The sequence below is a fragment of the Bos mutus genome, chromosome X (assembly GCF_027580195.1).
Source record: "Bos mutus isolate GX-2022 chromosome X, NWIPB_WYAK_1.1, whole genome shotgun sequence".
In the NCBI taxonomy this organism is placed as follows: Eukaryota; Metazoa; Chordata; class Mammalia; order Artiodactyla; family Bovidae; genus Bos; species Bos mutus.
The window spans coordinates 101,540,429-101,556,009 of NC_091646.1; the positions used below are offsets into that span (position 1 = coordinate 101,540,429).

General features: G+C 42.3%; 2 protein-coding genes across 2 annotated transcripts in view; both read right to left on the reverse strand.

The window, feature by feature from the left end:
* Positions 1 to 11,230: 11,230 nt before the first annotated feature.
* On the reverse strand, positions 11,231 to 13,188 carry LOC102276044 (melanoma-associated antigen B1-like). Its single transcript, XM_070366607.1, has 2 exons — positions 12,292 to 13,188; positions 11,231 to 11,338 (listed from the first exon to the last, which is right to left on the reverse strand). The coding sequence occupies exons 1-2, from the start codon at positions 13,186 to 13,188 to the stop codon at positions 11,231 to 11,233; spliced, it is 1,005 nt and encodes a 334-aa protein (XP_070222708.1).
* Positions 13,189 to 13,193: 5 nt separating this feature from the next.
* LOC102276256 (melanoma-associated antigen B17-like) overlaps positions 13,194 to 15,581 on the reverse strand; it is a 3,412-nt gene continuing 1,024 nt past the window's right edge. The window contains 1 exon segment of the mRNA XM_070366608.1: positions 13,194 to 13,378. Within this exon segment, the coding sequence (XP_070222709.1) occupies positions 13,194 to 13,378 (185 nt within the window).

The window sequence follows — 15,581 nt, forward strand, 5'->3', positions numbered from 1 at the left end:
TACAGTCCATAGGATCGCAAAGAGTCAGACATGACTGAAGAAACTGAGCACACAGCACAGAGAAAATGAATACTGGCAAATCTATCATATTCAATTTTCCCATTGGATTATAAGAGTATGTATGTTTTGTTCACCTTGGTATCCACTAGTATACTGACTGGCATTTAGGAGGTACTTCCACACTATTTATTAGATGAATGAAAGTGCCAAAGCTGGTACACAGATTCCAGACTGTCTCCAGAGATGATGTGCTTTCCATTCTACCATGTAGAGCCACAGATAAACACGGTAGTGTTTTATTTCCATAAATTCCCTAATGGATAGTTGGCTCCCAATGCTACTTTGGGGTTTTTAAACCCTTACTCCCCCAAAGTATGTATGTTCATTACTATGTGATGATAGAAACATCCATTTTCATTCCCTTTGAATTTGTTCTAATTTACCAGGTCATCTGAGATGAGATTTTCAGGATAATAAGCTGAATATAAATGATGCAAGATATTAGAATTAAGATAACTAAATGAGAAGAGATGTGACACACAGACAGCAAAGGCCACAAAAAGAAAAAATGCTATTTTGTCAGGGTTTCAGAAAGAGCTCAGAGGCCAAGTTGGTCAGTTTGTTACTTAATTAATTAGGCTAACAAAGTCTAGTAAGTGAGAAAATGATGTTGTCAGGATGTTGTCTTTTACAATTATTATTTTATCAAACATTTATTTTTAGCATCAATTTTATGTCAGACATTTTGGGCCACTGGCAGTATGATCTTCCAAGTGCAGAATTCTCTCTCGAATTTGTTTAGTGAATGGTAAGTAGTTCATTATAACCAGATGGTGTGTGGGTTCAGAGTTGTGGAAAGGAGACTAGCCTAGGGTCAGGAGAACAGCGGTCTTACATGACATGCAAAGGAACATATACATTGTCCTGATTCACAGTGATTTTAAGTGTTAGCGTCACAATCTAACTTGTGCTGTATAAAGATGATTCTGACATGTGTCTGAAATATTCATTGAATGGAGGCAAAGATGGAATCATAGATAATAGTTGAAAGTATTCACTAATGTGGGGGAGAAATTAAGAGATACAAATTAAGGCATTAGCAGTGGAATGTGGAGGATGGGATGAATTTGGCCAATATTATCAGGTTGTGGTAGGTTGAATAATTGATCTCAATTCTTTTGTTGTTGTTTAGTCACTAAGTCATGTCCAACTCTTTGGTGACCCCATGGACTGTAGCCCGCCAGGTTCCTCTGTCCATGGGATTCTCCAGGCAAGAATACTGGAGTAGATTGCTATTTCCATCTCCAGGGGATCTTCCCAACCCAGGGATCAAACTTGCGTCTTCTGCTTGGCAGGCATATTGTTTACCACTGAGCCATCTGGGAAGCCCTTAATTCTCTACTTCCCCCAAATAACTACATATATACATCCATCCTATGGCTTTGTGTTGGGCACTGTGTACTTAGGTGCCACTTTGACATTACGGTTGGTGGCTTTGGCCAATATAATATTAGTGGATATTATGTGAGCAGAGCCTTGATATAGATTGGACTGGCCAAAAAGTTTGTTCAGGTTTTTCTGTACGACGTTATGAAAAACCCAAATGAACTTTTTTGCCAATGCAATACTTGCTTCTTTTGGCTTGACCCTCCTGGGCTCCAGTGATCTGCCATGAGAAAAACTACCTGTGGGGTGTTGCTGTCCCTTCATCTTGGACCTCAGAATGAACACACTGGGGAAGACCTCAATCAAATCTGCAGACCTCAGCCTGAAGCAGAGTTGTCCCCAAACCCCACAGACCTGTGCTTCCGAGAATATGTGTATTGTTGCATGCCAATACATTTTGGGGTGGTATACTGTGCAGCATTAGTTTGGTGGTAGATTACTAAGACATCTATATTTATAGATATGTTAGATCTCAGTGAAAGACTAAAAGTCTGAAGGAGATGGACTTACTGGTGATTGCCAGCTTTCTGGAATGGGTAACATAGTGTGGTGGTGGGATTCTCATAGGTAAAAGAAAAGAGAATAGGAAGAACTGGTTGGTGAAGATAAGACTGTGAGTCTAGACTTGGGGACAGATTCCATTTTAAGTATCTGACAGACATCTAAGTCAATATGTCTTATAGGATTCTACCTAGAACATCTCAGTTGAGGAGGTAATTATGCAAGGCATTTAAGCAGCCAAGGTCCCAGTATTACAGGACTAGTTGACAGGACATGAAGTCTAGAAACTCTGGAAATTTTGAGTTAAGAGATTAGCATCCAGATAGTGGCTGAAGCCATAGGAAAGAATTAGATCTTCCAGGAGTGTTTATATGATGAAAACAGAGGAGAGATAAAAGACATTAATGCTTAAGGATGAGACTCCAAAATGGAAGACCACAAGAAGAATGAGAAGAAAGATCCAAAAAGATGAGAATAAAACTGATGATGAATAAAATTCCAAAAGCAACCTGGAAGAATATTTCAGGCACAGACAAGTAGCCAACCATGTCAAATGCTCTAAAGTAGGATAAATCTCAAAATGTTCTTGGAGTTAAAAACACTTTTAAATAGCATAAAGAAGCTATTTTTAAGTATGTATGATTAACTTAAACCCACTCTAAATCCAACTGAATTTTCACTTGGAATTTGACAAAGCAATTTTAAAAGCCACCTGAAAGAATAAATTTAGCAAATAGCTGAAAAACATTGAAAAGAAGGGCATTTAGAAGGAACTTTACCTACTGCATTTTGAAATATATTTTAAATATTTAATCATTAAAACAGTACTATATTAGTGTAACAGACATATAAATAAAGAGGTTCTCATAGATGTAAAATTTTTGATTAAGGTAGAGAAATAGCTTTACTCATAAAGTTATCTATAAAATGCATAATTCAATGTACAGAGTATTCATTGATATTAGAAAAATAATACATGGTAATATATGTATTATGATTTTAAAAGTATTACTTTTAAAAAAGAAAGATACCTATCTGCTTTATGGCACTTTATTGCAATTCTGTAATATATATTATTGTCATAAATGTATGTATTTCTGAAAGAAAATGCATCATATTATTAACAATGATTCAATTGGACTGTTCATTGTTATCTTTATGGGATGGAATTAAAGGTGATAGTTCAGTATCTGTATCAAACTTTTAAAAAATGTCAACTGTACTGTAGTGGACACATAACACTTGTGTTAAAAATAGAAAATGGTAACTATGTGAGGTGGTAGACATGCTAATTAGATTTATTGTGATTATTATTTCACAGTCTATACTATATCAAAACATCATTGTACATCTTAAATATATACAATTCCTATGTGTCAATTATACCTTAATAAAGCTGAAAAAATAAACACTATATTTTAAAGTGCTTGATGAATATATTACCCAGGAGATACCTAGTGATGATAGTGAAAGGTGTTTCAGTACAGAAGTAAGAAAGATCAACAGATGTGTTGAGAAGTAAAAATGAAGGAGTTGTAGACTACTGATTTAAGGTAACTCAGCTTGCCGGTCAAAGACAAACTTTAAAAATTTGGTGGCACGATCAAGAGTAAATGTAACAGCATCCCAAACATTCCAGCTGGAATGTCTCAGTAGAGCAGGTAATTAGGCATGGCTTTTGAGCAGCCAGTGACCCTGTATTGAAACAAATGCACTCAATTCACAGGACAACCATTCAGGTCATTCACAAGAAAACTCTTGATTTTAACTCAATATGCTAGAAAACCCTAAAGACTCCACCAGAAAATTACTAGAACTAATCAATGATTATAGTAAAGTTGCAGGATATAAAATCAACACACAGAAATCCCTTGCATTCCTATACACTAATAATGAGAAAACAGAAAGAGAAATTAAGGAAACAATTCCATTCACCATTGCAACGGAAAGAATAAAATACTTAGGAATATATCTACCTAAAGAAACTAAAGACCTATATATAGAAAAACTATAAAACACTGGTGAAAGAAATCAAAGAGGACACTAATAGATGGAGAAATATACCATGTTCATGGATTGGAAGAATCAATATAGTGAAAATGAGTATACTACCCAAAGCAATTTATAGATTCAACGCAATCCCTATCAAGCTACCAACAGTATTCTTCACAGAGCTAGAACAAATAATTTCACAATTTGTATGGAAATACAAAAAACCTCGAATAGCCAAAGCGATCTTGAGAAAGAAGAATGGAACTGGAGGAATCAACCTACCTGACTTCAGGCTCTACTACAAAGCCACAGTTATCAAGACAGTATGGTACTGGCACAAAGACAGAAATATAGATCAATGGAACAAAATAGAAAGCCCAGAGATAAATCCACGCACATATGGACACCTTATCTTTGACAAAGGAGGCAAGAATATACAATGGATTAAAGACAATCTCTTTAACAAGTGGTGCTGGGAAAACTGGTCAACCACTTGTAAAGAATGAAACTAGACCACTTTCTAACACCATACACAAAAATAAACTCAAAATGGATTAAAGGTCTAAACATAAGACCAGAAACTATAAAACTCCTAGAGGAGAACATAGGCAAAACACTCTCTGACATACATCACAGCAGGATCCTCTATGACCCACCTCCCAGAATATTGGAAATAAAAGCAAAAATAAACAAATGGGACCTAATTAACCTTAAAAGCTTCTGCACATCAAAGGAAACTATTAGCAAGGTGAAAAGACAGCCTTCAGAATGGGAGAAAATAATAGCAAATGAAGCAACTGACAAACAACTAATCTCAAAAATATACAAGCAACTCCTACAGCTCAACTCCAGAAAAATAAATGACCCAATCAAAAAATGGGCCAAAGAACTAAATAGACATTTCTCCAAAGAAGACATACAGATGGCTAACAAACACATGAAAAGATGCTCAACATCACTCATTATCAGAGAAATGCAAATCAAGACCACTATGAGGTACCATTTCACACCAGTCAGAATGGCTGCGATCCAAATAAATGTTGGAGAGGGTGTGGAGAAAAGGGAACCCTCTGACACTGTTGGTGGGAATGCAAACTAGTACAGCCACTATGGAGAACAGTGTGGAGATTCCTTAAAAAAACTGGAAATAGAACTGCCTTATGATCCAGCAATCCCACTGCTGGGCATACACACTGAGGAAACCAGAAGGGAAAGAGACATGTGTACCCCAATGTTCATCGCAGCACTGTTTATAATAGCCAGGACATGGAAGCAACCTAGATGCCCATCAGCAGATGAATGGATAAGCAAGCTGTGGTACATATACACAATGGAGTATTACTCAGCCATTAAAAAGAATTCATTTGAATCAGTTCTAATGAGGTGGATGAAACTGGAGCCTATTATACAGAGTGAAGTAAGCCAGAAGGAAAAACACCAATACAGTATACTAATGCATATATATGGAATTTAGAAAGATGATAACAATAACCCTGTGTATGAGACAGCAAAAGAGACACTGATGTATAGAACAGTCTTATGGACTCTGTGGGAGAGGGAGAGGATGAGGAGATCTGGGAGAATGGCATTGAAACATGTAAAATATCATGTATGAAACGAGATGCCAGTCCAGCTTCAATGCACGATACTGGATGCTTGGGGCTAGTGCACTGGGACGACCCAGAGGGATGGTATGGGGAGGGAGGAGGGAGGAGGTTTCAGGATGGGGAGCACATGTATACCTGTGATGGATTCATTTTGATATTTGGCAAAACTAATACAATTATATAAAGTTTAAAAACAAAATAAAATTTAAAATTTGAAATTAAAAAAAAAAAAAAAAAAAAAATATTGGCTGATCACTTAGAAAAGAAGGGCATTAGAAGCAGCAAACAGAAAGGAATGGATATAACTGTGAGAAACATAAAGCTAAACAACAAATGAGGGGACAAAGAAACTATGACTACCATGAAAATAATGAATAATTTCAAGATACTGTTGCTGGTTAATATCAGAGTTGTTAGCTCAGTTAATTAGGATGGAAATGGCAAGAGCTCCAAATAAGAGTATTGGCAATAGGTATGGACAGGATGAAGAAATATTTAGGAAGCATATTTGGTGGGACTTTTCCATTTGTGTATGGTGGTACATTTGAAAAGACCCTGATTCTGGGAAAGACTGAAGGTGGGAGGGGAAGGGGATGACAGAGGATGAGATGGTTGGGTGGCATCACCAATGTGATGGACATGAGTTTGAGTAGGCTTCAGAAGTTGGTGATGGACAGGGAAGCCTGGCATGCCGCAGTCCATGGGGTTGCAAAAAGTCAGACATGATTGAGTGACTGAACTGAACTGATGGTAGTATATTAGTTAGGGTTCTCCAAAGAAATAGACCAATAGACTATACACACACATGCACAGACACACACACATGTGTGTGTATAGTCAATTATACATACATATTTATATATATACACACAATTATATATAAACACAATTATACGTGTGTGTGTGTGTGTGTGTGTGTATATATATATATATATATATATGCATGTATAATTTTTATAAATTCCTTCAGGAAACTCAGTTCTTGTTCTTGGAGCCCTCAACTGATTGCATGGGGCCCAGTCACTATGGATGGTAATCTGCCTACAGATTTAACTATTAATCAGTCACATCTATGAAAGATCTTCACAGTGGATATCTAGACTGATACTTGACTAAACAACTGAGCACCGTAGCCTAGCTAAATGGCATACAAAATTAAAAGGTGGGAATGATAGGGAGGAATCTAGACTTGGAAATATGATGCTGCCACTAACTGGGACAAAGGAAACAGGAAGAGGAATGAGGTTTGGAAAACAATCATGTGTTTATACTTTTTCACATTGAGTTGGAAATACCCTTGAGTCAATCAGAGCTGGATTTCTGTTTCAGGCTTTGTGGGTAGGTCAGAACTTGGGATAATAGATCTGGAAGTTAGCAGCAGATAGTTCATATAACTGGAGGAACAGAGGAAGTTACCTGGGGATAGTTGTAGGGAGAAAAAAAATAGTGGGCTAGATATGGTAACTTGGGGAACACTAGTTTCCCAAGAGGTGACATGGAAAAGGATAAGTCCATTGAGGAGTTGGAGAAAACAATAGATTGAGAGGTAGAAGAGCCAGGATAGGTCAGTGTCTTAAAAACTGTAGCAGAGACAGTGCTACGCTCACCAAACCCAATCCTATACTCTTTCTTCTTAGGCACATGGAAAGCCACAATTTTCAGACCCCTTGTTAACCAAGGATATATGACTAGCTTTAGCCAATGAAATGGGAGAAAAGTGATGGGTTTTGCTGAGTCAGAGAAAAGCCCTTTAAAGACTCCCTGGCCACTCTCCTCTGCTTCAATGAATAGGGAAGTCTCAGAGAAAATCTCCAAATGCCCCTCCCTACCCCATGCCCACTGAACATGTAGTGTTGTTGGGAAAGAAAGCTTTGTTGAGGTAAAACACTGAGATTTCAGGACTAATTTGACACTCCAACATAACCTTTTAATACTGTCCATGAGGTTCTTGAGGCAAGAATACTGAAGTGATTTGCCTTTCGCTTCTCCAATAAAAGCTGAAGCTCTAATACTTTGGACACCTAATGCAAAGAGCCAACTCATTGGAAAAGATCCTGATTCTGGGAAAGACTGAGAGGAGGAGGAGAAGCGGGTAACAGATGACAAAATGATTAGACAGAATCACTGACTCAATGGACACGAGTTTGAGCAAACTCCAGGAGATAGTGAAGGACAGGGAAGCCTGGCATCCTGCAGTCCATGGGGTTACAAAGAGTCAGACATGACTTAATGACTGAACAACAGCATAATCTAGCTTATCTTGACTAATGCAGAAGCCAAGGCTGTAGAATATTTTACAAAGGAGAGAATAGTCACAACAGTTTCGTATGCATCAGTGTTCTAAAAAGAGACCTTCCCACAGTTTCCCAAATGTGGAATTATTAAACCAGTAAATCCAAACAATTTAGGGGGTATATCAATCATAACTGTCAAACAGAAAATCTGCATTTTCTTTGGCTTTAGCTAACAAATGCGCTCATCAGATCAATAAAATGTACAATTAATTTAAATTGGAATTGGCATCACAACACATATATACATTACAGTGTACTATTCTTGTAGTCTGGCTTGATAGCTTGAGGTGATGTTATAAATTCTAATTATCCTTGCCTTAGTTCTCTATATTTTTCAAAAAGGGTTATCTTAATATCTCCCCTTAGTACAAGAGACCCCAACTTACAGACAACTTATTTTGTTTATATGTATATGGTTATGAAGTTGATTTTAGAGTTCTGGGTGCCCTTTCTCAAGTGGAAAGAAATGATAGAGGATATTTACCTTTCTAGGCTAGTTCTCATTGCCTATTTAACTTACAATATGGGCAGACTAGAAATACATATGATTCCAGGACATAATTATGACTTACGTCATTGATTCTAATCAATGGGAAGCAAACTAAATGTCATTTTACATAATATACAACAATAGAGTCAAACAGGAAGCTGTGCCAGATATACATCATACTGGGTTGGCCAAAAATATTCATTTGGGTTTTTCCACACAGTTACAATATAATTATACAATTATGGAAAAACCTGAATGAAATTTTTGGCCAACCCAGTACTTGAAAAAAGATAATGCATATCCAAAAGTACCAAATTCCAAAACTATTTATTGATGTAAAATAGAGTAAGTCCATCTGGTTCAAGTGCACACATCTAATCATAAATTCTAAATATTTGTATAAATAAAAATTTAATTTGTTATGAAGCTAGTTATCATCACATAAAATGTTTCAGCTAGAAAAAATTGAGTTTAAAAACCACTTAAAGGAATTTCTCTGGTGGTCCAGTGGCTAAGACTCAGTGCTCCCAATGTAGAGGGCCCGGGTTTGATTCCTGATCAGGGAACTAGATCCCACATACTACAACTAAGAAGTGCAGTCAAATAAATAAATAAAGTAAATAAATAATTATTTCTAAAAATCACTTAAAAACTATCAAGTATACATGAAAACAATGCTATGATTATGCAGCATTTCCAATGTATTCCAGTCCTTCTTCCACATGTTACTCTCAAAAGAGGTCATCACAACCTCTTTTCTTCTCAAATTTATAAAAATTATATTAAGAGGTATCTTTTGATACCAAGGGCTTCCCTGATAGCTTAGTTGGTAAAGAATCTGCCCACAATGCAGGAGACCCCAGTTCGATTCCTGGGTTGGGAAGATCTGCTGGAGAAGGGATAGGCTACCCACTCCAGTGTTCTTGGGCTTCCCTTGTAGCTCAGCTGGTAAAGAATTCACCTGCAGTGTGGGAGACCTGGGCTCAATCCCTGGGTTGGGAAGATCCACTGGAGAAGGGAAAGGCTACCCATTCCAGTATTCTGGCCTGGAGAATTCCATGGACTGTATAGTCCATGGGGTCACAAAGAGTGGGGCACAACTGAGTGACTTTCACTTTTCGATACCAAACAATCCTTAAATTTCACTTAGTCCAAGATGTAGTCAAAGCTGAGTTCCTCAGTCCATCACAGCTTAGTTATTTACTAATGACACAAAATAAAATCTGTTTAATTACCTCATTTATCCTATACAAGGTGCTTCTCAGGTGGCACCAGTGGTAAAGAATCCACCTGTCAGTGCAGGAGACATTAGAGACATGGGTTTGTTTGATCCCTGGGTCAGGAAGATCTCCTGGAGGAGGAAATGGCACTCCACTCCAATATTCTTGCCTGGGGAATCCCATAGACAGAGGAGCCTGGAGGGCTACAACTCATGGGGTTGCAAAGAGTTAGACACGACTGAGCATTTGAGCACATCCTATACAAATGGGGAATGAAGTGTTAAGGCTAATAAAGTTTTCTGATAACCATGGCTAATATTTAAACATTAACACTTTTTATTGACTTAATTAATATTAATCATCCTATAGTGCTTTAGGCACTACCAATGTGACAAATTCCCTCTCAGAAGGTTATTATTTCTACATAGCCTCAGACTGGGAGGAGTGAAACATTATGGACTCTAGAGCAATTCAGACCAGGCTCTACACTCAGTTCTGTCACTTTATCAGCCTGGAGAATAGAAGTTCTTTGTCTGCTAAGTGAATTTGATAAGCCTTGTCTTACAGAAGTATCAGAACATATGTAGCTTGTGCAAAGCACCTGGCACTGCAGCTGGCAATGTTTAGGTCTTATGATGCTTATTTTCATACCAGAAGAAAATCTATGGGAATTTCTACCTTCATCTATGGGAATTTTTCTTTACCCAGGAGAAACTAGAGACTATGTGGTCTTCTAAACAAAGAAAGCTAAGTCAATCAAACTGCTGCTTAGCAAGAAACTGTAGGGCTTCCCTGGTGGCTCAGTGGTAAAGAATCTACCTGACAACCAGATGTCAGTTCAATCCCTGGGTTGTGAAGATCCCCTGGAGAAGGAATTGGCAATCCACTCCAGTATTCTTGCCTGGAAAGTTCCATGGACAGAGGAGCCTGCCAGGCTACTGTCCATGGGCCCACAATGAGTCAGACACGACTTAGCAACTAAACAAGTAATCCTAAGTGAATTTTCTCTATCAGAGAATATGTTATTGAATTTAGAGGCAAGTGTTTTACCAGGATGCAATGCAAAACCCTATAGAATTTGTGTCAAGGACCAGTAATTCCCCTGCCTCCCAAAGCCCTCCCGACAAAACACCCCGATTTTCATGTATTTCACCACCACTAAAATCTAGCCCCGCTCAGGAGGTCTACTAGATTACACTCGAGATACCCTCATGTTTGGAGTGTGCTGGGGCTCCTTCCCTTCAGGGCCCAGAGTGCCAGCACAGTGACATCTCAACATCCCATCACAAAGGAGAGAGTAATATGCATCAAACACCTGGTTTGTGGACTGTGTTCACCTGCACTGGGGCAGGAGCACTGGACACCTTCTGTTCTTTCCCCCAGGTGGAGATTCCCTCTGGCTGACTCACAATCTCAGGGTAACTGTTCAGGGAAGCTTCTCATTTCAGTCTCAGCCTCCCAAATCTGAGGCCCACCATCTGGGGATCTGGGCCCGGCTCACCATTATCACAGGTTCATCCAGCCCACCACGCAGCCAACTTAAAATGACCTCCCAGGAAGGAACAGGAAGACAAAGAAGATGTATATTATGATTAGCTTTCCAGCCCCACCTTAGCCTCTCACAACTTAAAAGGCTGGGAGTGTTGGTCGAACGCAGTGAAATAGTTGCCTCAGACCTGACTAGGGGCTGGAGGGACTGCTAGACGTGACTTTGGAGCACACACTGGCCTTGGCAGGACTATAAACCCTGACTGCAGCTCGGGCTCTCTCGTCATCCTCTCTCAGAGCCTTTTCATAATCGGGTGGGAAGGCACTGGGGATGTTACCATTGACCTTGGCCAAAATACCAAACCTCAAAGTTTTGGTTTAAGAGAATAAAGGCTGAGAGAATTTATACCTCACTGCTCTCATCCCAACTCCCTCCCCAGCATCCTCCCTGATTTTTGTCACTTGTCTTAGATCATCACACCACCTTCCTTATGGAATCACTGCTCATATACACAAGACATCTACAGGCAGGTACAGGGTCTCCTTTATCTTTGCATCACCCCCACCAGCACAGAACCTTCTGAAGAGCAGATGCTCAAGTAAAGATGGGAATAAAGGAGCCACCAAGCAAGGAATGTAGTTTCTTATTGTTTTTATCAGCATTCTTGAATAAGCTAACAACATCTAAATATATCGCTAAGGGTACTACTGAATGTTATAGAGAGAGAGACAAAGGTGAATAACATAAATCAAAACTTGACTACAGCTTACTTGATTTTCATCTGTTTTAAAACTACAACATTCTTTCCACATTTCCAAGAAAATTACTATTCCAAAGCTATGTTATCTTGTTCTGGATCCCCAAAAGATGAAGGATTTTCTGAATTACACTACACAGTACCAAAACTCTTACTCTTAGATCTGACAGACAACAACAAATCTGTGATCCATGTCATTCGTAAATTTGGATTCTGAATCTAAACAAACATGCTAGGAAATGAAACAACGTTTGAAAGGTAATAGTGTAAAACAGGAACACAAAGAAGATACGTATTGACATTTCCAGCCCTACTTTAGCCTCTCACTTCTTGAAAGGTTGGCAGTATTGGTCAAACAAAGTGAAGCTGCCGCCTGAGAACTCACTGGGCACTGGACGGATCTCTGGGTGGGACCCTGGAGCGGGCAGTGGCCCTGGCAGCACCACGAGACCTAACTAGAGATCTGCCTCGGGATCTCTTCTCTTCTCCCAAAGCTTCAGCATAATGGAACGGGAAAGCACTGGGGATGGTACTACTGATCTTGGCCAAAAACTCCAGCACCTTCATCTTGCTGGTTTCAGCGTAGGCTCTTGAGCCCCATAGGAACTCATAGCTCAGGGGATCGCTGTCGGGAATCTGACGATACACCAGGTAATTCTGCTGCACCCACTCTTCCGTGATGAGCTTCCTGGGATCCCCAAAGATTACATGCTGCTTTCCATCATAGATGCCCAGAACATTCAGGAACTCCCAGACATCAGCCTCAGAGGCGCGGTTGCCATTCACGTAGATCACATTCAGCAGAGGCATCAGAAGCCCATTCTTCGGCACCTCACAGCTGCTGCTCAGCACCTCATCACTGATGAGGCCTATCTTGCTGACCAGGGTGTAGGAGTAACCATTTGGCTTGACTTCCTTCAATTCAAGACCAAATGACAGCTCCATGCATTTAGCTGCTCTCCTGAGGATCTCGGGGAAGCGTGTCTTGTACCTTTTGTGAAAAAGCTTCAGCATATCTATCTTCCTAATGGGCTCTTTCATCTTAAACTGATCAAGCAGGAAATTGACCAACACTCCTGCCTTCTCGGTCAGAGGATCTAGAGGAGCGGTCTTAGCAGAGGTTGAGGCCCGGGAAGAATTTTCACGTTCCTCAACTTGGCCCCTGCCACGTGCTTTAGATCTTGGGCGTGAAGCCCCTGCAACAGGAGAGCTAGTGGCTGCAGCTCCCTGAGGCTTCTGGCCCGCACCGGCAGGTGGGGAGCCTGGGGGCGTACTCCCAGAAGTAGGGGTGGGGGTGGCAGCAGCCTGAGCATTCCCGAGATCCTTGGTCTCCATGCGTGCCTGGCGGCGTTTCTCACGCCCACGGCGCTTGCTCTTCTGCCCCCGAGGCATGACTATCAGCAGGCACAGCTGGCAGGGAAGCAGGCAGGCAAGTAGGTGATGCTGGAACCTGGAGAAGAGAAGATGAGTGGATGAGCTCCTTCAGCATGGAGGGAATAAGGCTGCTCTGCCCGTTTCCTTGAGAGCCCTACTCCAGGAACCACTGGCCTCTTGTTCTTGGTCAGCCTATCCCCTGAGAACCCTGTGTAAGAAGTGAGAGCGTGCCAGCCTCAGGCCACAGCCTGCCTGTGGCTGCCTCCAATGACAGAAGATCCTGGGAGTGGGGCCCTTTCTGGGTCCCTTCATTCACACACACAACTGTCACAGCAGCTCTTAGTGGGGCCGGGACCCCTGCCATGTGCTGCTTGAAAGGCGACACCTCAAAGCTCCCTGGGACCCATGAGAAGGAGCCAAGTCATGGACACTGTAGGGGTGGATGGCACTGGCAGTTCTGGGGGCCTGCTCTGTCCTGAACTCGGTTCTCCACCATTCAGGGTCCTCATCTTGTCAACACCAAGGGTGTGGGCCCCTCCCTCCTGCCTCTGGTGCTGCCCCTTCAGGTGAAGAACCTCATCTCCCTTAGAAATGACACAAAGAAATGAGGGGCCTCAGCGGAGGATCAGGCAAGACTCTAGTGTTCGTTTGATTAGCTGCAAGGGGGAGCGTGCTACCTTCAGTCCTCATTCGCAGTCCCCACTATGACTCCTGGGAGGATCTGGGGGCTCCTTTCTCTCCTGGCTTGAGGACCTTTCCTCACAGCAAGGCCAACAGCTCCCTAAGATCGAATGGGGAAAGCCAGGGTGGCCTTACCTGGCCCTACCGCCCACGGTCTCTGGGGCCTGAAGAGCTGCAGCAGGAGGTTGAGGCCCTGTAATGGGTGCTACTCATGCAAGGTCCCCAGATTTTACTCAGGGGAGAGTCTAAGATTCCTTCCTCTGCTGACTCATTAGACTAAGACGCTCACTTCCCTGTTAGCTGTGAGTGAGGCACACTTCTGCCCGCCATGTATGCCTGGGGGCACCAAGGAGTGACAGTGCGAGGAATTCTGGGAGTTTCCCACAGTCCTCAGCATCTTCTCTGTGAGTCCTGGAAAATGTTAGAAATTCTCCCTCTGCTGACCTGAGCACGCTGAGGTTCCCAAGGTGAAAGAAAGTGTGAGCCACCTCTAGTCACCCCTGTCCCTGACCTCCCTGGGATGGCAGCAGGGGCTGGACTCTGTGGGACTTCACTGTTCTGTCATCACTGGCCCCTTTCGTCCTCACTTGGATGTGATTTATGTTCCTCCCTTAGTCCACACTGAGTTTTCCGGCCTCAGATCAAGGCCCACATCTCCCTGAGTTCCTGGGGCTGAAAGTGAGGGGTGACCTCTGGCAATCTCTGCCTGAGGTGCCCCAGGGCAGACAGGGACTGGGACTTTGCAGGCCCCCACTGCTTTGGGTAGGTGCTCATCTAAGTCATCTCTCTGGGTCCTTATCATGACTCTGTGACTCCTGGCAAGACCAGGAAATCTCTGTCTCTTCTTGAGATCTCTCCCCTCCTACTAAGTCCCCCATCTCCCTGAGACCCACTAGAAAGCAGCGACATTTTCCCGATCTCTAGCTACAGCTGTGTGTGGACTCCTGATGCAGACAGTCAGGAAGAGATTCTGCACTGCCCTCTGTTGTCACGGGGTAGCTGGATGGTCCCTCAATTCTTAGGTCCTCTTCTGGGCTCCTGGTACTAGCTGCAAATGCTCCAGTGGCGGACCTGAACCCATACCCCCATCAACGAGGTTCCTCACCTCCCTGCGAGGCTCTGGGCAGAAGCAAGTGGGGGTCATCTGATCCCCATGCCTGGGTCTCCCAGGTCTGAGAGGAGTGATGTGACTATGTGGTTCACTTCCTTCTGGGTGGGGTTCTCACATGTTCATTCAGTGTTACCACTGTGACTCCTTTTAGGAACCGGGCTTCCTCCCTATGTTGAATGAGGCCTCACCCATCAGAGTCAAACCTGAATGTCCCTGAAACCATCCTTGGAGAAAATGAGAGGGCATCTCTGCCTGAGAGCTCTAACCCAGCTTCCCAGGGCGACGGCAGAGGTGGCACTCTGTGTGGGCTCCTCTGTTCTGGGGGAGTCAGTTGTCTCCTTCCTCACATAGAATTGGTGCTTCAACATCTCTCACGGCCTAGGACTCCTCGTTTTCTCCTAACCTGGGCAGGCAGACCTGAAACCAAGGCCCTCATCTCCCTCAGACCCCACAGGCAGAAAGTCAGGGGCACCAGAACTGGCCAGCTCTTCCCTGGGACCCCAGGGCTGACACCTGAGGGGGCATCAGATGTGGCTATCTCTACCGTGTATGGATCTTCCCCTGGACACCACATCCTTCCTGGGACTCTGCCTTCTGCAGACCTGAGCCCAAGACCCTG

Excerpts from the sequence above, each read along its gene's own strand:
- LOC102276044 (XM_070366607.1), bottom strand. The coding sequence starts at position 13,188 with ATGCCTCGGGGGCAGAAGAGCAAGCGCCGTGGGCGTGAGAAACGCCGC. Across the intron at positions 11,339-12,291 it reads TCCCGTTCCATTATGCTGAA|GCTCTGAGAGAGGATGACGA; the intron begins GCTTTGGGAGAA and ends GATTATGAAAAG.